Raw genomic sequence first — 26,655 nt, forward strand, 5'->3', positions numbered from 1 at the left:
GAGCGCGGTGTGCGCAAACGGCCGTTGAAGCCAATCAACTGTCGGCAGCGGGAGACGGACGCGGAAGGGGTCCAATCGGCGGCGCCGAGTGGAAAGGTCTTCTCCACCGTCGCTCCGGAAGGCACGAGCAGAACTTCCGGTTAGTGAGAGCGGGAGAGAGAAAGGGCGCGCGTGAGGGTGTCGGTTACGCGCCCCAGTTATTATTATTATTTCATTTACGTAGAAACCACAATCTCCCCCACCCCCTCGAAAAGAGGGGAGGGGAGGCGGGGAGAAATAAACGCGTCCAGCAGGGCCGGGGGAGGCGAATAGAGGCGCCCCAGGAAAGCCCTGAGAGGAATCTTCCCTCACCGTCAAAGGAGCAACTGATTCGCTCTCGTGACGAGAGACATTGGCGTTGCCTGGAGGTTCTCAATGGCCGCCGGCCTGTATTTATGTAACAGACACAGCCATTAAGAACCTTCATAGTAAGACTTCACCCGGGTAATAATAATATTAAGTTGAAATAGGTAGTAACATTTTTATATATTTATATATATATCAGCCATTATTAACCTTAACAGTAGTAATGACTCATCCCTTGAAACGTTTAAAATTAAAAATTATCAAAACAATAAAAAAGGTAAAGGGACCCCTGACCGTTAGGTGCAGTCATGTCCGACTCTGGGGTTGCGGCTCTCATCTCACTTTATTGGCCAAGGGAGCCGGCGTACAGCTTCCGGGCACTTATTAACCTAAACAGTACGGTAATAATTATAACAGCAGTTTGAAAGCGCATCAAAGTGCAAGTAGATAAATAGGTGGCGGAAAGGTAAACGGCGTTTCCGTGCGCTGCTCTGGTTTGCCAGAAGCGGCTCAGTCATGCTGGCCACATGACCCGGAAGCTGTACGCCGGCTCCCTCGGCCAGTAAAGCGAGATGAGCGCCGCAACCCCAGAGTCCACCACAACTGGACCTAACGGTCAGGGGTCCCTTTACCTTTACCTTTACTTTTAAAAAATACGGCAGCCACTATTAGCCTTAACAGTACTATAGTAATGATTCTCCCTCATAATAACAATTTCAATTTAAGATATTTCAAATGTATCTATGTATGGGGAGCCACTATGGCTTCTCTATCCTGTGAGCCCTGGGTGTCTCCTACAATTGCTGAGGCTGGTCTGCCTGAGGCTGCCACCCTGTTTCCCAGGGGCTACAGGAACGTGTGTGTTGGTGGTGGCCTTCCAGGTGCTGCAGGGCCCCTCCTGCTCTCACCCCCCCCCCCGGTCTGGCTACTGGCCATACATGAGGGGGAGGGGTGCCCATTTTTAGCCCATTTCCCCCTCCCCCAAGAATCCTAGGAACTGTAGTTCAAGGGTGCTGGGAATTGTAGCTGTGAGAGGTAAATGGTTTCCAGGATTCTTGAAATGTGCCTTACATGTTTGGCGTGTAAGTGGCTGATGTGTTAAGTATGTCCTGCCTGTCCAAAATCTACTGCCCTTCAGTTTTACTGGATATCCTCTAGCAGGAGAATGGGGAGCCTGTGGCCCTTCAGATGCAGCTGGACTCCAGTCCCTATAATCCCTAGCCATGGTTCTTACTGGGTGATGCTGATGGGATGTGGGAGTCCTGCACCACTTGGAAGGCCACCAGTTCCCTAGCCCTGTTGTAGACACACTTGCCTGGGGCTAAGCTCCATTGAAACCTGTTCAAGAGACGCACACAAGGTTGTCTCCAGAGGAAAGGCCCCAACACTTAGTGCAGAGGACCAGCTTTACCTGCAGAAGGTGCCTCCTGTGTTCCATTTCAATAATTGTTACAAATTTCTGGGGCAACTTCATTATGCTCTACTTTTGGGGAAGAGGGGGGCCTTTCTGAATCCTCCATCCCAGCCCAATGAAGGGTTCAGAAACACTCAAAAGCTTGCTCTTCTGTGACATTTCATGGGTCTTCCTACAGCTCTTGCCGTGTTGGAAGGCCTCTGAATTCAGAAAGCTATCTTTCGGAGTGTGACTACATCGTGGGGTCTGCCATCTTGTCCATCTGTAAACCTGATCAAACTCCTGAGGACAGTGGCATAGCCATCCTGTAAGGTCAGTGTTACAGGACAACCATGATGCTGGCCTGAGCAGCAACACAGCTTTGGGTTCCCCCAGCCCCACCTTCAGGGCCACTTGGAGCCTCCTTCCCCATTGGATGCCAAGGAACCTCCCTCCTGCCAGGTAAGACCGAGCACCAGCATTCACTTTATTCTTTTATTTCTGTTACTTTTGTGCAAACATATCCATACACCTTGTTAGAATAAGATTCTTGTAAGTGCATTCTCCCTTATTGTCTACACCAGTGATGGCGATCTTTTTAGACACCGAGTGCCCAAACTGCAACCCAAAACCCACTTATTTATCGCAAAGTGCCAACACGGCAATTTAACCTGAATACTGAGGTTTTAGTTTAGAAAAAACAACTCATACATTAACATCTTTTGTCTTAAAAAACCCCCACAATAACAGTGCTTTCAATGATACAAACAACTTTTTTTTTTGAAAGGTAAAAGTTTGCATTTGGCATGCTTTTGAACAATTAATGTGATTTTTGCTGTTGTACACATGCGGATAATTTGTCTAACCTTGCTGAACTCAAGGCGGCTTACTCCCGAGTAGGAACAACAATCTGGCGGGAGGCCCTGACACATCAAAAATCGAGGCCTGGACAGACCAGCAGTTTCCCAGCATGAGCCCTCCTCTCCTCCTCCCCTCAGGTGAAAATGGTGCCCTAGCAGTGCTGGGACCATGCTGGAAGCGGCCAGGAGCCCCCTGCAGTGCTGGAGCACCAGTTTCACCCCCTAGCTACGGCCCTGCTGGGACAATGGCGCACATACCCACAGAGAGGGCTCTGAGTGCGCCCTCTGGCACGCATGCCATAGATTCGCCACCACTGGTCTACACAATATTGAGGCCTCAGAGGAAGCCGTTTGGCTCTTAGCAGAGTTAAAAGATCCTGGCCCTCAGCATCCAGAACAACCAGGTGGTGCTGTCCCCTGGCACAGGGATGCCTTGGATTAATCTAGGTGGCCAGCAGGGTCAGAACTTGGCCATGGCAGCATCCCTGGCTTAGCCTGGAGAGAGGTGAGGAGAGTGGGATTTGCTTGCAACTCTTCAAAAGAGAGAATAGTAAAAGGACAATTGCCAATGGGCACTCCCCCACGCCTGCCTGCAGAGAATGCACCTACAGACTGTTAGTTACCGAGAGGCTCAGCTGAGCACGGCATGGAAGGGCAGATCACATACAGGCTCTTCAAGGAGATAAATATTCTGCAGAGAGAAAGAGAGGCCAGGGCAATCCTGCTTTCATGTGCAGGCAGAGAAGGGCCAGGAGGCAACAAGACAGAGGGGTGAGGGAGAAGGGAGGGGTCCTGGCATCCTGCCACTTGCTCTGGCCTGGATCTCAGGTGTTGGTGTTCGGAAAGGGGTCTTGCCTTCTGGAGCTCTGATGCAGTGAAACTCCCACCCTGCAAGGGGGGGGGCAGGCAGGTTCCAAAAACAACGGTCAGAGCACAGACAGTTGTGAGGGCCAAGTCATTTCAACCAGCTCCCTCCCTGCAGGGAGACGTTACATCCTTGGCTACTTCTCCCGCTAGCCCACATTCCTTGACCGCTGCCAAGACCCCCCCCCCAGCTAACCAGAGGGCCCCCAAACACTGTCCCAAGAGACTCTCCAGGAGCAGCTTCTTCCTGCCATGCGGCTGCAGCTGTGGCTGCGGTGGCCTTTCCATGACCCAGCTGGAGGGGCAGTTGCAACCTGGAAAACAGATGTTGAAGACCACCCTCTGGCTCTCCTCTCCTGTCCTGCTGACTTGCTCTCCTCCTCCCTGTGGCCTGTACAGCCAGCTGTTGGGGAGGGAGGAGCCAGGGGTGGTCACTTCTCCTTCTCACGCCGGCTGGAGGTGAGGAAGTCGTTGCGGAGCAGGCGGTAGAAAAGGATGATGTTCATGGGAGTCATGACGGCCATGCCCACCGTGCTGAGGGTGTAGGTGTTGGGCGGTATGTTCTCCCGGTTGAGCACCAGCCAGCGGGTCATCCAAGCCAGGGTGGTGATGCGGAAGACCACGTAAGTGCCCAGGTTGAGCAGGCTGGTCAAGCGGTAGGAGGTGGTGTGGGCCAAGCCAGCCATCAACAGGATCGTCCGCAGGTGCAGGAAGATGGAGTTGATCTCCACCAGCAGGGCCACCATGGCAAAGCCCACAAAGCGGTGGACCAGGAAGGCAAAGCCGAAGCAGAGGATCACCTGGGAGAGAGGCAAGAAGGGAGCAGTGGCTGTTAGGAAGCCAGCACCATCTCTGAAGGGTCTCTGGCTGAGGAAAAGGTCTCTCCCACTCCAGCTGTTAACTGGAGAGACTGCCATTGGAGAGTGCATCCTCCGTGCAAAGCAGACAGTCTACGCCCTTTCCTTCACACTCTCTGTCCACCTAGCCCAGGATTGCCTGCTCAGACTGGCAGCGGGTCACCAGACTCTCAGGCAGAGAGCCTGTTCGCCAGCTTCCTGACCCTTGTAAACTGCAGAGGCTGCCATTGGGGATTGAACTTGGGGCCTTCTGCATGCAAGACAGGTGTCCACGCAGTTATGCCCCTTCCTCTCCATCTGCAGCAGCTGAAGATGGCCAGCCTGGAGAGCCTGAGAGCGGATCAGCCCCAGCCAATTTCATGTCACATCATTTTCCTACAACGAAGACTTTGGGGAGCAGCTTCGGGGCTGAGGCTGAATCCACCTGGTGAGGAAGGAAGGCAGGGCACTTCTGGCTGGGGGAGAGGGTGAGTGCCTGTGACTGGGTCAATGCCAGTCAAGGGTGCTGTGGTGGATTTATTTAATTTACAGGATTTGTATCAGGCAAAAGGGCACCCACAGCAGCTTACCTACAGTCAATTAAAGTAAGACAGTCTCTGCCCATAGGCTTCCAATCTGAAAAGTACGACACATGAAGCCAAAGGGACAGGGAGTGGGGAGAGCAAAGCCAGGCACCAGCTAAAACAGTTTGAATCTTCAGGTTTTTTATAAGGCGGTTTTAACAGCTGCAAGCAAAGCAAAGCAAAAACATGGCTTTCCCCTTGCATGGAAATGTGGCAGTGGTACCTACATCACCTGTTGAATTTCTACCTGTCTTGCAGCTGTTAAAAGCAGTGGGGCCTTGTCCAGAAAAATTCTAGTGGCCAGCAAGAGGAGAAGCAGCCAGACAGCTCAGCACCTGAGGGAGGCAGGGAGAGGGAGGAGGATCTTGGGATCACACAGCAGACAGACTCCTCCTCCTCTGTAAACCTCAGTGGATTGGGTAGGACTGCAGAGGAAGGAAGGGGGAGCTGCCAAGATCCCCCTCTCTTAATGGGGGTGTGTGTGTAGGAGATCCATTCTTTGGGGGGGGGGTCCTCTAGCTCTTCCCAGCAATGCTGTCCTCAGCACAGGCCCTAATGGGATTAGCTGCCCCCTGGGGATTAAGCTTTGTCTCTGCCTGAATTAGATGTATTATTTAAATGGCCTTTTGACCCATCTGGCAGCAGCTTCTAATGGGCTGGAAAGCCACCAGAAGGATGGAAGCCCAGTGAGGAGAGGTGCCTGCCTGGGGGGGGGGTGCACACTGCCCCCCAACATACTCCAGACAGGCAGCTTAATCAGCGTGGGTCGAAAGGTTGTCTGCATGTGCAGAGACACTCCTGCCTTCACCACCACCTTACCTGCTGTGAGGCTGAACTGCCTTGGGACTGAAAACTGGGGCAAAGCCTTACGAAGGCTCCTTTCCTTGCCTTCTCTACCCCCTGCCCCCCCCAGCTGCTCCTAGATTACTTACCATGCGCTCATCCCACCCCCCACTTCAAACTTTGCCCACTTGCAAAGGGACCGGGAGGAGCAGGAAGCCCGTTTTCCTAGTAACAGGGTCTGAATGGGGAATGAGACCACCCAGCACATGCAGTCAAGCCCTGCGCGTATCAGCTTGCCTGACCCCACAGCCCCTGGCCCTTCTCGAGTGGCCTGAGCCAAGGGCTGCGCCAAGAAGCTGAGCTGCCAGAGACCATTGTTGGAGAGCAGCCAAGCATGGCACGCCCTGCCCTGCCCAGCTCCAAGGAGGCACAGGTCAGCTTCTCTTTATGTAAGCTGCACAGACATCATTATAAAACACGCTCAGGGACGGGGCGGGTGCTGACAATCCTCGCCTAGCATCAGAACCAAAGTGCCTGCTGGATCAGGTGCCCCACGAGGATGCCTGCTAGCAGCACTCAAGCACAAGAGCAACTAGCCCTTCCTGTGGTTTCCAGCAACTGAAGAAGAAGAAGAAGAAGAGTTTGGATTTGATATCCCGCCTTTCACTCCCCTTCAGGAGTCTCAAAGCGGCTAACAATCTCCTTTCCCTTCCTCCCCCACAACAAACACTCTGTGAGGTGAGTGGGGCTGAGAGACTTCAAAGAAGTGTGACTGGCCCAAGGTCACCCAGCAGCTGCATGTGGAGGAGCGGAGACTTGAACCCGGTTCCCCAGATTACAAAACTACCGCTCTTAACCACTACACCACACTGGCATTCAGGAACACTCTGAATGTGGAAGACAGAGCACAGCCATCGACAGCCCTCTCCCCTTTTATGAATTTCTCTAATCTTCTTTTAAAGCCATCCAAGTTGGCCATCCCTGCCTGCTGCAGGAGTGAGTGTGGTTTGTGAGGAAGGCTTTTCGTTATCCTTTCTGAATCTTTCAACATTCAGCTTCACGGGATGGCCAGGAATTCTAGTGTTATGAGACAGGGGAGGGAGGAAACTCCTCTTATCTACTTTTCTACAGGCCATGCATAATTTTATAAACTTCTGCCATCTGGGGATTTGCCTGCCTGAAATCCCGGAGAGCCCTATCCCTGAACTAATTTGAGGCACCTTCATTTCTCCTAGCCAGTTGGCTAATGCCTGGGAAGTGTGGTGCAGGGGTGAGATAATTGCACTGGGACCCAGGAGAGACCACTGGGTGTCATCTCTGCCAGCCTCACAGGGTCCTGTGCAGATAAAGCGAGGAGGAAGAATCCCTTCCCACTGCATGTGGGGGAGAGGTGCTCCCAGAACTCACCACAGAGTGATGGAAGAGCAGTTCCCAGCACTGCTGGATCTTCTGGTGATACATCATGTCGACGAAGTCCTGCACGAAATAGCCTGAGGGAGAAACAGAAAAGAAAGCGTTAGCAGCCAGGCCCCTTCACACACACACACACACCAGACCAAAGAGGAGGGGAGTGTGCAGAGCTTGGCCTCGTGCTCCTCCGAGGACTGGCGTGTGTTAAACTTTCCACAGATTAAATTATGAAGATGCTGAAGAGGCTGGAAAAAAAGTCTCCAAATTCCTGGCTCCAGACTCCTTCCACCCTACCCCACCTCTGACTGCTTAGTTTGCAGTGGTCAGATTCAGCCCATGCTAAGAACATGCATACAGGGAGGGGAAGATGGCCCAGCCTGTCTCTTCAGCTCCCCAGGCAAGCAGATGCCTGGGCGTTTCCCCCTCTAACCCGACAGATAAAGATTCCCCCCCTCCCAGCTCTAGCGTCTCCATTCAGGGCCAGTGGCAGGGAACGAGGCTGGCAAGGGTTGTTTGCCCACGTTTCCCTGACAATGCTGTTTCCTCAAAAGCTCCCGGCCTTGCCCTTTGCCCCCCTTGTAAAAAAAACAACAGGGCCTCTTCGGGACAAGCCTAGAGAAGGCCTCTCGCTTCCCCTTCTCCTCTCCAAGGTGACAGCCTCTGATCCCAGCAGCCGGTCCCGGGGGCTGGCAGCTCAAGGCCACTTTCCTCAAGCAGACTTCACCAACCTGGTGCCCTCCAGATGTCTTAACATTCATCAGCCCCGGCCAGGCTGACAAACGCCGTCCTGATGAGCATGGTCAACTGGCAGTTGCACCATGCCACCTGAATACTGCCTCAGCACCTGCACAGGCTCAGAGGCGCTCTTGCCTGTATTCTGTGACTGAGTCCTGGGATTTAAGCTCATGATCCAGGTTGAAGCCATAGCTGCCCCAGCCCTCTCACAGCTCAAGGACAAACCCCACCAGCAGAGCCTGCAGGATCACTCACACAAAGGATCCACTCTGATAGACTGGACCTGCCTGCTCTCATGGCCTTTAGTTACAATTTACCAAAACTGAGTCTCTGGTTGCGGCATAATTTTAACTGCCGGCTGCTGTGCTTATATGTTGCTTTAAAGGTGATCTTCCTAAGCTGCTTTGGGCATGTTTCGAGACAGAATCCCATGCATCAAATAAATGATCTATAGAAATACAGGATTCTCCACCCACTTCTGTCAAATGCTAAGAAGATGAAACCCCTCCAGGCCCCCAAATTGTTCACCGGGACGTCCTCCTCCCCGTCGACATGGGCACGAGTGCCAAGAGCCCAGTCCTGAGTGCCCCCAGAGGGATAAAGGCAGGTGAAGACACACAGCCAAAAAATAAAATGAGGTTTTTTTGCCAATAGGGGAAGGCAGCAGTCTCAGCAAGGCTGGCAACCGCAAGGCATTTCCATGTCCCTTTGGCTAGGACTCTGGGACTTGGAATAACAACACCCCACCCCCGCCGACTATTTTAAAAGTCACATGAGAAGCATTCCTGTTCCTCCTCGTGGCATCCCCTGCCTCAAGAGTATCTGGCAAAAAAATCTCAAAGTGCTGGGTGGGGCATCTCCACTTCCAGGAATCTAATTCCCCCAGGCGGGTGCCCTGCTCTCTCCTGATCCGGAAGAATGTCTGTTGGAGCAAAAGACTGGAGTGTGGGGAGAGAAAGAGGCCATGTGGCCCAGCTCTGGAAGGCCTCCCCCCAAGCCCCTTGGGCCACTCGCATCTCTCCCAGGCACCATCCTCAGGGACCTGCGGTCAGGTGCAGTTCTGGAGCCTGGTTTGAAAAGGAGGAGTGAGAAGTCACTCACTGGCTATGTGCTCAATAGTGTTGCACGGAACCTCCAGGGTCAGAGGCAGTCTACCACTGAACATCTGGGGAGAAACAGCAGGCAAGGCTTGCCACCTCTCTGTGCCTTGCTTTGCAGGCTTCTGTTGTGGGAAGTAAACCAAAGCAAGTGTCCCAGTGACTTTCCCTGTTTCCCTGCTATCTAGAGGAAGCTTACCATGCTATATCCTGTCAGTGGTGGGGAGACATAGCCAGACATAGCCCTGAAACGGATCTGCTGCATGGGGTGAGGCTGGGGAGTGGCCCAAAGGGGGCTTTGCATGCGCTTCAATGACTCTCTGTCTCTTGGGGGTGGGCAGCGAGGCCGAACTCTGCGGAGAGGAATTTGCTGTGGCGGCAGCAGCAAGGGATGAGAATGGGCTCGTTTGTTTGCCCCCAGGTCACGTGCCTGCCAGAGGGAAGTGGCGAGAGGCGCACCCAGGAGATAGCCTGGCACCAGCCGCTTCCCGCCCCGTGGGTCAGCTGCTGAGGTTGCAGGCCCAGGCAGTGGCGTAGCGTGGGGGGTGCAGGGGGGGCCGGCCGCACCGGGCGCAACATCTGGGGTTAGGGCAAATCCACGGGTTAGGGGGCGCAAATCCACGGGTTAGGGGGCGCAAATTACTTGCCTTGCCCCGGGTGCTGACAACCCACGCTACGCCACTGGGCCCAGGGGACAAAGGCAGGCAAGCAGAGCAGCCATTGAAAGGGAAGGCTCTGGGGCACCAAGGCAATCTTTCACACACAGGTCCTTCTGTGGCTTCCTTGGGTCCAGAGCGCTGTGTTCAGCTTCCAGGGCCCATTTTCAATCCCACATCAGCTCTGGGACCGGGGAATCGTGGGCAAAGTGCCTCTGGGTGCGCACAGAGTGCCGACCACTGTGCCCACCGGGTGGGGCTTCACACACTCCCGCCCGCCCGTCTTTTATGGTCAGCGCTTAGGAGGAGCGGGGGTCGGCTGCAGGCGGGGACCCCTCCTCCTGCTGCTGCCCCTTCTGGCGGCCACTCACCCACGGAGATCCCGAGCAGGTGGTGCGCGGCGGGCAAGTGGGTGTCGATGAGGTCCTCCGCCATCTGCGGGTGGAAGTAGAAGCTGGAAAAGGAGAGCGAGAGCCGTGAGACCCCTGAGCGCGCGGTGTTCCGTTTTCCCCCAACTCCGCCCAGTTTCTCTCGGCCCCCGACTCACCCGAGCAGCGCCCACGAGCCGCTAAGCAGACTGTGCGCCAGGGAGGTCCAAATGTTCCGCCACTTCCAGCGGTTGCGCTGCGCCGAGGGCGGCGGCGGCACGAGGCGCTCCAGGCCGCCGTTGAGCAGCCGGAAGGCGACCACCGACCCCCCCAGGACCAGCAGATCCATCGAGGGGCTGCCCGCGGGCCGCGAGCCCCGCCGATCTCGCCCGGCCGCGCCCCAGAGAACTGCCCCCGACGGCGGCGGCGGCGCCTCCAGCTCCCTTTGCGCCCGGGCGCAGCAGCAGGAGCCGCCGGACCAAGCGGGCCCCCGGGCGCGCCTCCCATTGGCTCCTCGGCCAGCCCGTCTCCATGGCGACGGGCACGCCCCGACGGGACGGGAGGGGGCGCTGCGGGCGGGATCAGCGGCGGCAGAAGTGACGCGGCCGGAGCGACTTGGTCCTGTAGGGTCCGGTTCCCGCCGCCCACAAGAAGCAAAGCGCAGCCGGGCAGCGGCAGGACTACACGGGGATCCCTTTCCAGCGGGGAAACGGGGGCAGGGAGGCACGCCCTGGAGCAGCAGCGCCAGCCGCGTTGGATGCCGTGGTGGGGTACTCCGACGTCCCCTTCCTCGCCAGCAAAGACCCAACCGGTTAGGAATGGGCAGGGTCAGCGAGGGGGGGAAGTGGACCCGGGGAGGGGAGGGGAGGGGTCTGCCCACCTAGTCATTTTGAAAATGCTTAAGAACCTACCAACATAATAATATTCATCTCTAATTTGTAGATATGGCTCGTTCTCTCCATCTAAGAGTGTTGTTGTTTAGTCGTTTGGTCGTGTCCGACTCTTCGTGACCCCCTGGACCAGAGCACACCAGGCCCTCCTGTCTTCCACTGCCTCCCGCAGTTTGGTCAGACTCATGCTGGTAGCTTCAAGAACACTGTCCAACCATCTTATCATCTGTCGTCCCCTTCTCCTTGTGCCCTCCATCTTTCCCAACATCAGGGGCTTTTCCAGGGAGTCTTCTCTTCTCATGAGGTGGCCAAAGTCTTGGAGCCTCAGCTTCACCATCTGTCCTTCGAGTGAGCACTCAGGGCTGATTTCCTTCAGAATGGAGAGGTTTGATCTTCTTGCAGTCCATGGGACTCTCAAGAGTCTCCTCCAGCACCAGAATTCAAAAGCATCCATTCTTCGGCGATCAGCCTTCTTTATGGTCCAGCTCTCACTTCCATACATCACTACTTGGAAAACCATAGCTTGAACTAAACGGACCTTTGTTGGCAAGGTGATGTCTCTGCTTTTTAAGATGCTGTCTAGGTTTGTCATTGCTTTCCTCCCAAGAAGCAGACATCTTTTAATTTCGTGACTGCTGCCACCATCTGCAGTGATCGTGGAGAAGAGTAGATACCAGTGATCGTGGAGAAGAGTAGATACCTAAGAGTAGATACCTTGAAATTAACGGACCTCAGGACATGATGCCCATTCATTACTTTGACACTTGAGTACAGCCTGTAACAGATTGAGAAAAATCTGTGTTGTTTTGACTGAGCAAAGGCGCATGTAAATTCCCTCAGGCACCAAACTGCGTGGGAAGCGTTGCTAAAGCGGACACCATGCCAGCCTGTGCCAGTCTGGTGCCAATCCGCCACATGCTTTGGACCACAACCCCCATCACTCCCAGCCAGCGCAGAACGCTCTGTTTGGGGGCAAAAGGGAGGGGAAAACAGGCAAATCTGTCTGCCCTCTCCCAGACTTAGACAATGTTGGTGGCAGAAGAAAAGGTGAAAAAGAAGAAATAAAATCAGCACTAAGCTTGGGGTGGGAGAGCCCAGTGCTCTTAAGGGCATTCAGATCTACCTTTCTCCAGTCATCAAATAGTGGGGATGCTACCAGCCTGTGTGTGCATATGAGAAAGTGAGAGGGCACACTTTGAGTATGCGCTCTTCCCCACAGGCTTGGCCAAGGGTCAGAGGGCCAGAACTTAGTGACAGAGCATCTGCTTTGCATGCAGAAGTTCCCCAGATCACTCTCACGGAGCATCTCCAGGAAGGGCTGGGGAAGGAGTCCCTGTCTGAGGCCCTGATCAATGTTCTGAGGTAGAAAGCAACTTCCTACGTTCCTAAGGCTAACAGCCCTCCAGAGAATGCCTGCCTAATCTTTGTCCACTGACACAGCAAACTCATTCCGTAGTCTTGGGTGCCATCCTTTGCTATTGCTTTGCCTCATGGCCAGGCTTTCCCTTGCCCCCCCCCAATCGCTTTCTCTGCAACTTGTAGGGGAGGCCATGCCAGAAATTTTCTGCCAATGTTTATTAAGCTATGCCTTTCTTTGTAAATTGACACCCAACCTCTGGCAACACTAATTTTATGCACACTCTCGTGCTTCTCCAAGCGATACCAGAGCCAGTCAAGTCACTCTCGGGTCCCTGTTGCAACACCAGACTTGCAGACTTGGCTCTAATAAAGGACTCAGTCAATAAAGGACTCATCATTCATTAGAGGACCAACCTGTTGCATCTTTGCTCCTCTGCCCAGGACTTGCCTCTCCCTTTTTCCTGCTGACTCAGAGGCTGTTCTCACCAGAGAGCAGGATCTTGCCCATCTCCCTATCTGCCTGCTGGGTCCCCTCCGCATCCTCCATCAGACAGGCCTGTCCACCTTCTTCACATCTGCTTGTCTATACAAATGAAAGTTTTGCTGGTTGTTTCATAAAATTTATCCGCCACTTGATTATTATTTTAAAAAACCAAAACACCTCAAAGCTGGTTTACAGAAGAGATAAAACAATGAAATTATTACTAAGAAAATATAGCAGCAATGAGTTAAGAAATTTGAAAAGCTAAAATAACAAGGGATTAAAAATGGATCAAAACTCACACCAACTTTCCAAACATCTGGGTAGGCTTGTCGAAGCAAAAGCACTTCTAGCGGTGCCGAAAAGAGTGCAGCGAACGCACCTGCCCGGTGTCAATAGGCAGGGAGTTCCAAAGATTGTAGGGGCAGCGGAGAGATGGTTTGCAGTTAGGCCCCAACAGCCTGGGCTCCAGTATTACTGTTCGCCTCCCCCAAGTTGGAGAGGAAGAGGATTGAGGCTGCAAGTCCAAGAAGAAGTGTCCTTGGCTGGGCTGGCTTTGGGAAGGGTCCTTGTAGCTCAGGAGCAGAGCACCTGCTTGGCATGCAGAAGGCCTGGGCTCAGTCCCCAGTGGCATATCTCCTGGGAGGGCTAGGAATGGCTCTCTTTCTGTCAGCGTAGACAGTCCTGAAATGGATGGAGCAACTCCTGCCTCATTGCACGTGATGTAGGAGTTGCCAAGCCTCTGCCACACCCAGGCCCAGCTGCTCATTACCCCATGGGCAGTCTGCACACTCCCTTCCTGACACCTTGATTAAGGAGATCCAGAAGCTCCTCTCCAGGTCTCAGCCCTCCGGAGCAACAGGGGTGCCCCTGGGGGCCCCAGTTTCCAGCAGAGCAACAGCCGTGGAGGAGCTGTGCATTGGAGGCAGGAGCTGAGAGGAGGAACTGGTTGAAGCAGGCCAGCTGCCTCTCTTCACGCCCACCTTCTCTCCCAGGAGAAGCCGGGAGGGAAGGAGCCACAGGCGGATCAGCTGAGCTCCAGGGAAACCGAATCCCAGGCCGTGAGTACTTGCTTTTGCCTCGCTGGCACTACCACAGGCCACCTCCCTGGCAGCACAGGCTGAAGGAGGTACAAGGGATGGGGCTTCCCTCCAAGTTTGAAGGGTGGCCAGCATCTCATTTCCCCCCTGGGGACAGAGAACCTGTCTTGCCTTTGGGAGGCTGCTGCTTCCTCCCTGGCCTTGCCTGCTGGGCTCTCCGCAGCCAGCCTGGGCTCATAGCTAGGGGCGAGGAGGAGGATGCTGAGGGGATCTGGAGGGCAGCCACCGATGTTTCCCTCTGCTCTGTTGGAAGGGTCTCTGGCAATGAGGAAGACCTTTCCCTGCCTGCCACAATCCTAGCTTAGGTGATCAGGCAGGTTGTTAGAAGGCAGCATCCCAGGGGTAGAATGTCGCCTTGCAAACGGAAGGGCCCAGGTTCAATCCCCAATGGCCTCTCCAGGTGGGGCTGGGAGAGACCCCCTGCCTGAAGCCCTGGAGAGCTGCTGCCGGTCATTGGAGACACTACTGAGCAAGGTGGGCCAAGGGTCTGACTTGGTATAAGGCAGCTTCCTATGTTTCTATGCACTGTCTCTCTGTCTTGTAACAGCAGCCATTGAACCCTCACAACGCTCCTTTGAAACAAAATAAAAAAATTCCTTCCAGTAGCACCTTAAAGACCAACTAAGTTAGTTCTAGGTATGAGCTTTCGTGTGCATGCACACTTCTTCAGATACACTGAAACAGAAGGTCCCTGTCTTCTGTTTCAGTGTATCTGAAGAAGTGTGCATGCACACGAAAGCTCATACCTAGAACTAACTTAGTTGGTCTTTAAGGTGCTACTGGAAGGAATTTTTTTGTTTTGTTTTGACTATGGCAGACCAACACGGCTACCTATCTGTAACGCTCCTTTGAGGTAGGCTGAGAAAGAGAGAGAGAGAGAGAGAGAGAGAGAGAGAGAGAGAGGCTGGCTGGCTGAAGGTTCTCCAATCAACAGATAGACATTTGAACCCAGATCCCTCCAATCCAAGCCCAATTGTTAGCCTATCCAGTGGTGATGACCTAGGGGCTGATGGGAGTTGTAGTTCAAAACATGCGTTGGGCGCCAGGCTGGCAAACTCTGTCATGGTGCCATTTGTTTCTGTGTCAGGGAAAGGGTCCCTTGATAAAAAGTTGTATTTGATGAGCTGCCATTGAAGGCTCAGGAATAATTTCGCAAAAAATAAATAGATGGCACTCGAAGCACCTGGTTCTGCCTCTTCCGGCCCAGTGGCTTCCCTCCCCCAGGCACATCCTCTTGCCTTCCCACACGCAAGCAGCACACCAGAAGGTGCCTGAGATGTAGAAGGACACTGGCCACACCAGCTGCGGCTGGGTAAGAGCACTGAGGGAGGTGACACTGGGAAAGACGCCCCCCAGGAGCCGGGAGGAGAGAAGCTGGGGTGAGGGACTCCCAAGTGCCCTGCAGTAAAATGAAACAGGGGAACAGCACTGGGTGTGCTAAGTTAGGCTCCTGAATTGGGAGGGGGGAGATGCTGATCAGGAGTGGGGCTTTGTTCCTACATCATGCTTATTTCATGAAAAATATACTTCTTGATTGTAAGAAGCAGCCAACCTCAAAGCGGATTTATGGGAGAGGGCTGTGAGGTCACATCATATTCTGTTTGTTAACTCTTCTGAGGTTTGTTTGTTTTTTACAAAGTCGTGTATACATTTTATAAAATTAAATTAAACGGTTCTGCCACTGAGAACAAAGGCCCTTAGCTCAGAAGGTGCTTGGAGGCTCCCCTGCCCTCTTTGCCTCTCCCACGCCATAGCTGCCTGTCTCTTGCACCTGACTCTGATTGGTAGAGCTTGGGGGTCCTAATCAGAGGGCACAAAGTAGGTCCCACAAGAGTGAGGCCTGCCCAACCCTCATCTCTACTTGGCCTGCCTCCCTCTGCCAGGCAGCCTCTCTCTCTGTCTCTGGTCCCAGGCAAAGGAGGACTGGGCCTGTCTCGCCATCACCAGCTGCTGGGTCATTTCTCAGCAGGAGACACTTCCCGGGGCTGGCCTGGGGTCTTCTGCATGCAGAACAGTGAGCTCTGCCACGGAGCTGAGCCCCCCTCTCAACTCAGGGCTGTCAGCTGGGTGTTATCAGAAACTGCTGAGGGCTGAGCCACCACAAGGTGCTTGGCAGCTGAAAGGATTGTTGTTGTTTAGTCGTTTAGTCGTGTCTGACTCTTCGTGACCCCCTGGACCAGAGCACGCCAGGCACTTCTGTCTTCCACTGCCTCCCGCAGTTTGGTCAGACTCATGTTTGTAACTTCGAAGACACTATCCAACCATCTCGTTCTCTGTCGTCCCCTTCTCCTTGTGCCCTCCATCTTTCCCAGCATCAGGGTCTTTTCCAGGGAGTCTTCTCTTCTCATGAGGTGGCCAAAGTCTTGGAGCCTCAGCTTCAGGATCCGTCCTTCCAGTGAGCACTCAGGGCTGATTTCCTTAAGAATGGATATGTTTGATCTTCTTGCAATCCATGGGACTCTCAAGAGTCTCCTCCAGCAGCATAATTCAAAAGCATCAATTCTTCGGCGATCTGCCTTCTTTATGGTCCAGCTCTCACTTCCATACATCACTACTGGAGCTGAAAGGATAGTGTCTTCTAATAAAGAAGAGAGTGCCTCTGAGAGTGTGTGGAGTGCTTTCTCTGCATTGCCAGCCGACTTCTAGCAAGGAATTAGGCGTTGATTTGCCCTGGGCTCTCTTCTTTTACAAACGCAACATGAGGGAATCTGGTGTCATCATTGTCAGAGATAATGTTTCATGTAATGTCTTTGATGTCAGAAAAAAGCAAGCTTCGCTCCCTTTCCTTCTGACTGAGTCCTGCCTTGTGGAACTCACTGCCTGGAGTGTGCAGCTGGGCAATGTTAATGCAGACTTAATGAAGTGGGGTGTGGCCCGGGTGGATTTGGGTGCTTCCACCCACTCATCTCACCGCTCATTCTGCTGAGAGAGGTCCCAGGGTGGGGGGCAGACAAGAGAGGCTGCTCAGGGAGGGAGGGTCTGCCCTTGTGCTCTCTGCCTGACCTTGTTTCTTCTGGGCCTCCAGCAGGAGCCATGGAAGGGGGAGACACGGTGGTCACACAGCAGGTCTGCCAGGAGGACGACATGTATGACGGAGAGTGAGTATAGACGGCAGGGAAGCGGTAAAAGCATTGCTGCGTTTGTTTTGGCTGTATGAACAGAAGCAGTGCCACCATGGAAGACCACCAAACAAGACACGGAGGGAACAGCCCTTTCCTATCGCTTCTCCCCAGCTGCTCAGGGATAGACTGCCTCTGTCCCTGGAGGTTCCACATGAAGTTCTTGAGGCTAATAACCAATGACTGACTTCTCTTTCCTGCATGGATCTGTCTAGTCTTTGAAAGCTGTGGGCTGATATAGATACAGATATAGATACACACACAGGGAAGTGTTCTCTCTCTCTCTCCCCCCCTCCCTCTCCCGAAGGAAGACTTCCTTCCTTCCTTCCCCGCTCCCCCCACCCAGACCTCCTGCTACTAACTTCTGCCTCCTTTTCCTCCTGTTTCTGCTTGGCTACCCAGCCCCTCCCAGTTCTGCCCTTTTATAGACCTGCAGAGTATCTGGATGGGGGGGGGGAGGACACATTTTTAAGGCTGCCAAGTTCCCCTCCTCCCTTCCCACTTTTACAATATATGTATCCTGGCCTTGTGCATGGGATTCATTCTTTTCCATTACGGTTTCTTAAGCCATCGGGCTGCCCAGAACAGGAGCTGAGCCAGGCGGCATGTTATGAGCCTGCATGTTATGCAAAGGCCTTTGCATAATTCCTGCTCGGGTCTTATACAAGCCTCCCCACCCATCTGCACATGTCTCCAAGGCCTTGCAGAGTTGTCTGGCAGCTCAGGTTCAGCAAAGGCTTCTTTTCCTGCTTTCACATTAGCTCGTTTCACAGCAAGCTAGACATGCTGTCATTTGCAAACGGTGCAGAATCATCCAGCCTGCAGACCTGGTGCATTTGGAGCTCTGAGTCAACAAAGAGATTGGAGCATCTGTCCTGACCCTCTGGCCTTTGCTGTTGTGGAGGCAGGAGATTGGACAAGGGGGAGGGCAACTGGCAGCAGGACAATCCCTGCCTGCCTGCCTGCAGGACTCCTTTGGACCCTAAACCCTAGAGTCCCTGGCTCCCTTGGATGTGTGGGCTGGGGGAGTCCAGTTCCTAGGAAACTCCTCTGGAGAGCATCACCGAACTCTCCCAAAAATAGGCTTCTGGAGGGAGAAGGAGCCTCTGCTTCTCAAGGGCCACCTGTATCCCTTCCACTTGCAGGATGCGAGAGGTGGAGGTGGCTGGGCACCCGGTGTTGCTCGTGAGGGACCATCTGCAGTTCAGCGCTCTAGGGAGCAGGTGCACCCATGCCGGAGCCCCCCTCATCAAAGGTAAGGGAGTGCCTCTCTCCCATCTCTCTTCCTCCCTGCCTGTTTCTCTCTCTCCTGCTCAGCTGGTCTCTCCTTCTGAATTCCAGGCTACTTGGGACGGGGACGGATCCGCTGCCCCTGGCACGGGGCTTGCTTCAGCCTCAAGACGGGGGACATTGAGGAATACCCCACCCTGGACTGCCTCACATCCTTCAAGGTGCGCTCTGATTCTGACTGCCCCATCTGCTGGGGCTTCCTTGCAGGTCAGAGTAGAGGATACTAAGCTTAGTAGACCAAGGATCTGACTCAGTTGTGCCATGTGAATTATTGTGGCTATAAGCTGCCTTTGGTGGCCGCAACCAAAGTCAGCCTCAACTGAGTCAGCTGTGAAGGCGCCAAAATGAGCATATAAATCAGTGTGTGTTTTAATGCCTGTGGCAGCTGGAATCCTGGCCTTTGGTCAGCCTCAGTAGAGGGAGGCCAGTCCACAAATGCTGCAGTGGGAATGAGGATGGCTCCACGTGGCCCCACTTACTTCCCTTGGGGGTGAGAAGTCCCACAAACGACTCGCCTGGGCTTTGATTTCCTCTGGAAGGAAAAGTCACAGGAGACTTACAAGCATTTTGGCAATTGCATTCACTTACCAGTATACAGGTGAGCACAGGTGGAGTCGGCAGGCACAGCTTCACACACCCAAAAACCACTGCTCCCCATCAGATCCCCGGAGGGAGGTGGCTCCCCAGAGACCCAGAAACCTCGTCTCTCTCTGGGTCTTCCTTGAAAAGTTCCTGCTCTCCCCCTGGCTTCCTGCCCCAGAGACACCCCACGCCCTCAGTTACCTCAGATTTTCCTCGGTGGAGGGTGTGGGGAGTTAGAGAGCCACCAAAAGATGTCTGTGCCCACTTCCTACAGAGCATCAAGGGATATTTGCAGCCCCATTAACCCTCTGCTGTCCAAGCTCCAGTCAGTATCCTTTGGGTCTCCGCAGGTGACTGTGGACGGTGGGCATGTGTACGTCACGGCCAAGATTAAGGTAAGGAACTCTGACTCCCCTCCCCTTCTCAAGGCTGGATGTCAGGGGTGCCATGGTGTTGGCTACCTGTCCTTCCTCCTGCCCAGCCACATCCCAGGCTCACACCCTTCTTCTCCCCACCTGCCCCCCACTTTCTGGCAGGACCTGGAGAGCAGCCACAGGGTGAAGCCCATGAGCAAACGGAACCCGCTCAACAGCCAGACGGCGCTGCTCCTGGGGGCAGGTGAGTCCAGGAGGGCCAAGGCTGGGGGGGGGGGCGTCACCCAGAGTGCCAAAGTGTCATCACTGCTCACCTGGCTGCCCTCTCCTTCCTAGGCCCCGCAGCCCTGACTTGCGCCGAGATCCTTCGCCAGGAGGGCTTTACTGGCAGAATCGTCATGGTGACCCGGGAGAACCACCTGCCCTATGACAAGACGAAGCTGAGCAAGGTGCCTGGGGGGCCTGGGGCATGAGCAGTGGGGCTGAGGATGGGAAGTCTCTTTGCCCCTCATTCATTACACCAGGGATCACCCAAGGTTTTGTTTTTTACAATGAGGCTGTCTCTAGCTTCCGTAGAAGGAAAGTTACAGGGCAAGAGGTGGAGGCACCGTTGAAGTGATTTCTTAGAACTGAGAGGGTGGTGTGCCTGCCTTGCCCATTTTTCCTGGCACAGAGGATCAGTATGGTGGGATCTGCCCACCCAGGACCAGCAGGAAGCACTGGCCTTCTCTGGGCAGGCATAAGGTTGCCCGGGTGCAGGGTAGGCAGGACAGTTGTTTAGTGGGGTACGATGCCACATTCTGCATGGCAGCCGTTTTGTGGCTGGTGCCCAAGGCACTACCTGTGCCCACTTGCCCAAAAGGATGGGCACCCCCTCTGCCACATGATGGCATTTTTATACTGCCCTTTAGCAGGAACCCCACCCAGTCAACCCCACCACTTTTTAAATCCCCTGCTTTAGAAGACTGCTGGGCTGGGGAGAGATGAGCTGGGCGCTCCCAGTCTTCAAAGGTGTCTTCTCCCAGGCAGCTTTGGAACTCCCTGCCTATTGAAGCCAGACAGGCTCCCTCTTTGCTGTCTTTCCACCAGCAGCTGAAGTCCTTCGGTTGCTTTTTAATGAAAGGGCTGGTGCTGTGAAGTTTTTATTGCAGTAATTTGTATCTTTTAATAGATTATATAGATCCATCGAAAGGTATAGTTTTAATTCTATAGTTTAGAATTAATTAAATGAAAAAAACTAAAATTAAGAGTTTTAAAATTATTGTTTTCCCCCAGTGTTTTTAGCTGTAAGCTGCCTTGATTCCACGTCAGGGGGAAAGGCAGAGTATAAATAAATGTTGTTTAGTCGTTTAGTCGTGTCCGACTCTTTGTGACCCCCTGGACCAGAGCACGCCAGGCACTCCTGTCTTCCACTGCCTCCCTCATGCTGGTAGCTTCGAGAACACTATCCCACCATCTCGTCCTCCGTCGTCCCCTTCTCCTTGTGCCCTCCATCTTTCCCAACATCAGGGGCTTTTCCAGGGAGTCTTCTCTTCTCATGAGGTGGCCAAAGTATTGGAGCCTCAGCTTCAGGATCTGTCCTTCCAGTGAGCACTCAGGGCTGATTTCCTTCAGAATGGAGAGGTTTGATCTTCTTGCGGTCCATGGGACTCTCAAGAGTCTCCTCCAGCACCAGAATTCAAAAGTATCCATTCTTCGGCGATCAGCCTTCTTGATGGTCCAGCTCTCACTTCCATACATCACTACTGGGAAAACCATGGCTTTAACTATACGGACCTTTGTTGGCTAGGTGATGTCTCTGCTTTTATAAATATAAAACAACAAAAATAACACTGGTATAAAGCAGGTCTCCTTCCTTTGCTGTTCATAGGCATTGGGTGCCAAAGCAACAGACATCTACCTGCGGTCTCAGAGCTTCCTGGATGCTCACAGCATCGAAGTCTGGATGGAGAAAGAGGTGAGTGGTGTTGCCACCTGTGAGGGGAGGGGGGAGATTAGGACACTGAAAGGAGACCCCCCCCCACTAACATGGATGATGCCACACAAACCCCTGCACCTTTGCATAAGGAGGGGGTCTCATGCCCTGCAAAATGGGGTGCCCCCATTTCAGAACAATGGAAAGGACAAACAGAAAGGCAGGATGAGGAGGAGCTGGCAGTGTTGACCCTTGTCCTGCAGGATGAGGCTTTTCTTAAAGCCCAAGCTCTTCCCCAGGCCATTTAAGGACTGTGGTCAAAGGCTCAACGGAGGATGATGTTGTGGGCAGATTTAGTTCATGGGGGTGGACTAGATGACTCTTGGGGTCCCTTCCAACTCTACTGCTCTAGGACTCTGTCTATTCCCCCTCCCTCCATCACAGTCCCACTTTGGGTCCTCTCTTTGGCCTGGCTGCAGGTGGCATCTCTGGACCTGGATGGCAAAAGGGCAGAGTTCAGTGACGGGACCTGGCAGACCTACGACCACCTGCTGATTGCCACGGGCAGCAGGTAGGCACTGCCCCCTCCCAGGCACAAGGGGCCAGTATTGCGCCCAGAGCTCAGAAACTGCTCATGCTACTGAAATTCCCTGTCGCAAAACGTGCCTAGAACAATGGGAGCTTTGAACGCTGCCCCTACCATAAGCCAAGCCATCCTGCTCAGCCCCCTCTCCTCTTGCCCCCGTTTCAGCCCCAGGCGTCTCCAGTGCCCAGGCGCCAACCTCCAGAACGTCTGCGTCCTCCTCACCCCTGAAGATTCCAGCCGGATCCAGCGCTTGGCAACGGGCAAGAGGGTGGCAATTGTGGGAGCGTCCTTCATCGGTATGGAAACCAGGCACGCTCAGTTTGGGTGGGCCCGGCAAGCAGCAGGGGGGAAGGCAGGGACAGAGCAGCTGCAGGAGCCTGGCTCCAAGGAACCTTCTGCGAAGCAGGTGCCTAGGAGCAAAGAGACGCAGCTGGCCTCTCCCCCCTGCACCCCCTCCCCAAAAAGGCCCCCCGAGTGAGGCACCTCCTCTCCTTCTTGCAGGCATGGAAGTGGCCGCCAGCCTCGTGGGCAAAGCCGCTTGCATCGAGGTGATTGAGAGGGCAGAGTGCCCATACCAGGCAGCCCTGGGCTGCCAGGTGGGCCACGTGGCCATGAAGGTGAGCAGCCCAGGCATGGAGCCAGAGGGATTTCTAGAGAGGGAAGAGGGGGGAGCTCAGGACCAGAGTGCCTGCTTGGCATGCTCTGATGGTGGATTGGACCTTCTTCCAGGCTGGGTTATGGGGCGACCTCTTGGAAAGAGAAATAGAAGGTGGGGGGTAATTTCTTGTGGGCATTTTCTGGCACCTGTGACGCCCACCCCAGACCCTCCCAGTGTAGTAGCTGCATCCCAGGAGAAGGTGCAGGCTGCCTGCCCTCCCTGGGTGCTCCAAGGCCAACACCTGTGTCTCCTTCCACCTCTGCAGATGCTTCAGGTGCAGGGAGTGAAGTTCCACCTGCAGGCAGAGGTGACAGAGCTGCAAGGCGAAGGAGGAAAGGTCTGTTCGGGGGGGCAGGGGCTGAGCTCAGCGACCACAAAAGCGGGAGGCTGAGGGCTTGGCAGGTCCTCAAATCACAGCTGCCTTCCTCCTCTTTCTTCCCTACCCCCAGGTCACGCAGGTCCTTCTGAGCAGCGGGCAGGTGATCCTCACAGATGTGGTGATGGTGGGAATAGGTGAGTTGAAGGGTCGGGCTGTATGGAGGGAGCGCTGTCCCCCATGAGCAGCAGGGCAGGCAGCCCCGGCTCTGTACCCCACATACGGGGATGGTGGTGTTTTCTCCTCCCCCCACACCCAAAAAAGCTGGAAGCCCTTTGCACACTCTGGCAACAAGGTTCGGTGCTCTTGCCACCCACCCATTGCAGAACTGGAATGATTTTTCTTTCTTTCTCTGTATGTTTCTATTTATTTTTCAAGAATAATATCTCGGCACAGAATAATAAAAATATCTTCAGTGGTACAGCAGATGTCAAGGCAATAAGCAACTATTTTACTTTTAAAAGACAACTTCCCTGTTTAGGGAAGTTTTTAATGTTTGATGCTGTGTTGTTTTTAATGTTTGGTTGGAAGCCGCCCAGAGTAGCTGGGGAAACCCAGCTAGATGGGTGGGGTATAAATAATAAATTATTATTATTATTACCTATCCTTTGCTGTTTTAGCTACAATGATTTCTAGCATGTCATGCCAGTTGTTCAGAGCCCAGCAGGGTCACAATCTTGCTCTGAAAGGGAGAGCTTAGTGTTCCCCTTAAACAAGCAAATAAATAAATAAGCACACACACAGAAAATAATTTGTAAGTCACATGGCTTGGCAAGGAGGGATCAGGCCAGGGCTTCAGCAATGCCAGGCTAGAGGCCAGGGAAAAGCACTTTGGTGCCAGCTGGGCATGGCCACCACCTCACTCCCCCCTCTCACCTCCCAGGAGTGACCCCCAATTCCAGCTTCCTTCAGGACAGCTCCATTGTGCTGGACCGCAGAGGTGCCGTCGTCGTGGATTTGGTAGGTGGAAGATGCAGAGGACCCCCCCCTCCCTCTGTCCCCTCCCCATCTCTGACCACCATCTCCTTTGCCCCCTCAGTTCATGCAGACCAGTGCCCCCTCTGTCTTCGCTGCTGGGGACGTGGCCTCCTTCCCCGTGGCTCTGCTCGGAGGGAAAAACATCGACATTTGCCACTGGCAAATCGCCCAAGCCCACGGTAGGCACTGCAGGAGTGGGGAAGGAATGTGCGCACCCCTCAGGGCAGCCCCCTCAGCCCAAATACAGCGTTTGCAGAATTAATTGCCCAGCGCCTAGAGCTTGCATGTGTTTCTTCTTAAAGAAACATCAGGTTTCTAGTCCTTATTGACCACAGAGAACAGAGGGTTGCTTTCTTGAGGAAGGGGCAGGCAGGCGGAGCATAAGAAAAGCCAGAAAGGGGTGGGGGCAGCTGTCCCTGCTCAGTCGCTGTGTCCTCAGAGTGATCCCTAGAGGACTGACCACAGCCCCCCCTCCATCCTTCCTCTGAGGGCTGTTCCCCACTTCTCCTTCTCCCCCCACAGGCCGCGTGGCTGCCCTCAACATGCTGCAGAGGCAGGAGAAGCTGCAGACGGTGCCTTTCTTCTGGACCAAGCTGCAGGCCAAGAGCATCCGTTACGCAGGTAGGCGAGGGGGGCGGGGCACACACCAGCCTCCTGCCCCAAAGCCGCCAGGAGGCAGAGGAGCCAACCAACTGGTGGTGCCCCATAATCCCAGCCCTACATCTGTAAGAACCCAGTCATTTAGTGTGGCAGCGCCTACACTTTGGAACTCCCTGCCTATTGATATCAAGCGGGAGCCTTCGCTGTACTCATTTTGGCACCTGCTAAAAGCATTCTTGTTTAGACAAGCTTGTCCAGGTGCTTAGAGAGTAGAGGTGATTTTTAACCTGTTTTAACATTTTAACTTTTGTATGTTTTAAAGCACTGCCGCATCTTTTTCTTCATTTCCTCGTTTTTATCTTTTAGTAAATCCACTTGGCAGTTTGTCTGGGTTTTTTTAGTCTAGCGCTATATGAATTTTATGAAATATAATAGTAGTTTTCTTATTTATACCCCACCCATCTGGCTGGGTTTTCCCAGCCGCTCTGGGCGGATTCCAGCAAAATATAAAAACATAATATCTGCATAAACCACCTAGAGAATGCCATCCTAGAGCTTTGAGCCTCGTGTCCAGGAGGGGTCTCAGCCCTCTGCCAGCTCCCTGCCAAGTATCCTGTCGGATCCCAAAACTTTGCTGCCCTCTTGCCTGACAGGCTGCGGGATCGGCTACACCGAGACGGTGCTCAAGGGAGATCTGAGCCAGGAGAAGTTCCTCATCTTCTACATCAGGTGAGTCAGGGGGCAAGCAGGGGCCCCAGTTGCCAGTGCAGACGCCCCCATGCCCAGCGCTGCAGAGAAGCTTTGGATTGGATTGGATTGGTTGCATTTCTGTGCTGCTTTCCATTCAGATGAAACCCAAAGTGGCTCACAAAACAATGAACAACAATAACAGAACAGAACAAGTACAGCACAAACCATTTAATTAATAATCAGTAAAACAACTGCAATTTATGAAATTCGGTCAGCAAAACGGAACCTAAAAAATAAGCTGAACATCAGAATTACAGCATAAGGCATATCGTATTATTTCTAAATCGACAATATAGCATTTTCTGATCGATAAAACAGCATTTTCTTTGGGTGGGGGTTAAGGATAGAGCATTAATGCTGGTGACGCTCCAAACTGTCTCAAGGCAGGGGCAGAGAGATCCCTTTTCTCCCCACCCCCACCTCTCAGGCTGATGTGCATTCTAACGCCTATTGCATGGAAGGGGAGACAGCAAGGGGGGAGTCCCCTAAATGCTGTTGGTCAGGGATGATGCGAATCCATTGCCACCTTGCGGGGGAGGGGTGTTCTCCAATCCTGCCCTCTTACGTTGGGCCTGACAGATTCAGAAAGAGCACCTCTGCCGATAGAAACCTAGAACTGGAAATATCCCAAGAGACATCTCGGCCAACCCGCTGCGATGCAGGAATCATGCAGGACTCATTCTGCTCTGGGTGGGGCTGGGCAGAGGCTTGTCAGAGTGGCACCCGTCATTGGGGGCGGGGGGGGGGACATTGCTGCTGGCAAGTCCCAGGTTCATTCCTCAGAATCTCTCCTTAAAGACGGGTCAGGCAGCAGGGGCTGATGGGAAAGATCCTGAGGGAGGGGGGAACCATCCTGACCCAGCCCTCTCTCTTCCTTGCGCAGGGATGGCATTGTGACTGCAGTGGCCAGCCTGAACTTTGACCCCATGGTGGCCATGGTGGCCGAGGTCCTGGACTCGGGGAAGATCATCACCAAGGATGAGGCAGAGTAAGTTGCGTCAGGGGTCCCCCCCCCAACACAGGTGCTGACCCCTACCAGGGCCACGCTTCCTCTGTTTGGGTGACCCCAGCCATCTTGTTTCCTTTCAGGGCGATGAATGAAGAAGCCCCACCAGAGAAGGCCTAACCTCTCTCCCCACCCCATGCCAGGATCGGGGCCAGGGAGAGGCCATGAGGCTCCTACCCCTGCTGAGAAAAAAGAGGCTGGATTTGATCCTAACAGGCACTGAAGCTTCTAATTTTTGCCTAAAAGAATTCCTAAAACTCACGTTAGCTTTCGGTTTCTCACAAACTTTTGAAATTCCGATCTAAGCTGCCCTCTCTGCTAGTGTTGAAGGCCAAGAAAAAGTGCCTGAGCTGTGGTGCCTCCAGATGTCCCACCCTCCTTCCAAGCAGGGCCCCCATACCATGTTTTTTTTTGGGGGGGGGGAGAAGGGGCTGCAGCAGCTCAGGGGTGGAGCATCAGCATCATCTCCAGGGAGGGGCTCTCCTCAGACCCCTCAGAACATCTGCCGGCCTGTGCAGACAACACTAGATTCTGTGGAGAGGAGGCAGCTGCCTAGTAGGTCTTGCAAAATGTAATATTTGTTCTGATATGATGAAGGGCTTTGCCACTTTTGTTCCGAATTAACTATAGCAGAGTTCATAAACAGTTTGTCCAAAAGAA

At 53.7% G+C, this 26,655-nt stretch overlaps 2 protein-coding genes and 1 long non-coding RNA gene across 11 annotated transcripts; 1 reads left to right on the forward strand and 2 right to left on the reverse strand.

Annotated features, from left to right (window-relative positions):
- Nucleotides 1-484: 484 nt before the first annotated feature.
- Nucleotides 485-26,655, forward strand: LOC309331720 (apoptosis-inducing factor 3-like). Of its 9 annotated transcripts, none has more exons than XM_081844168.1 (20): nt 485-509; nt 1,938-2,200; nt 16,787-16,859; nt 18,026-18,135; nt 18,222-18,331; nt 19,103-19,147; nt 19,289-19,370; nt 19,463-19,575; nt 20,997-21,083; nt 21,521-21,612; nt 21,793-21,923; nt 22,129-22,244; nt 22,551-22,622; nt 22,735-22,798; nt 23,545-23,621; nt 23,701-23,818; nt 24,162-24,260; nt 24,893-24,968; nt 25,873-25,977; nt 26,079-26,655. In XM_081844168.1, the coding sequence occupies exons 3-20, from the start codon at nt 16,795-16,797 to the stop codon at nt 26,113-26,115; spliced, it is 1,599 nt and encodes a 532-aa protein (XP_081700294.1). In that variant the 5' UTR covers nt 485-509; nt 1,938-2,200; nt 16,787-16,794; the 3' UTR covers nt 26,116-26,655. The 9 variants fall into 9 exon arrangements, with proteins under 9 accessions (XP_081700294.1, XP_081700293.1, XP_081700288.1 ...); XM_081844167.1 differs by having other exon boundaries at nt 16,790-16,859; XM_081844162.1 differs by lacking the exons at nt 485-509; nt 1,938-2,200 and adding an exon at nt 4,584-4,746.
- Nucleotides 2,220-10,479, reverse strand: TLCD2 (TLC domain containing 2). The gene is given in 5 exon segments (XM_081844274.1): nt 2,220-4,262; nt 7,073-7,155; nt 9,935-10,017; nt 10,111-10,281; nt 10,283-10,479. Coding segments are annotated over 5 exon segments (888 nt in total). The 5' UTR covers nt 10,465-10,479; the 3' UTR covers nt 2,220-3,893.
- LOC309331812 lies at nt 12,395-13,094 on the reverse strand. The gene is made up of 2 exons (XR_014151983.1): nt 12,964-13,094; nt 12,395-12,763 (listed from the first exon to the last, which is right to left on the reverse strand). It is a non-coding gene; the product is annotated as an uncharacterized lncRNA (long non-coding RNA).

Source organism: Podarcis erhardii (genome assembly GCF_964252035.2).
Source record: "Podarcis erhardii genome assembly, chromosome: 16".
Taxonomy (NCBI): Eukaryota; Metazoa; Chordata; class Lepidosauria; order Squamata; family Lacertidae; genus Podarcis; species Podarcis erhardii.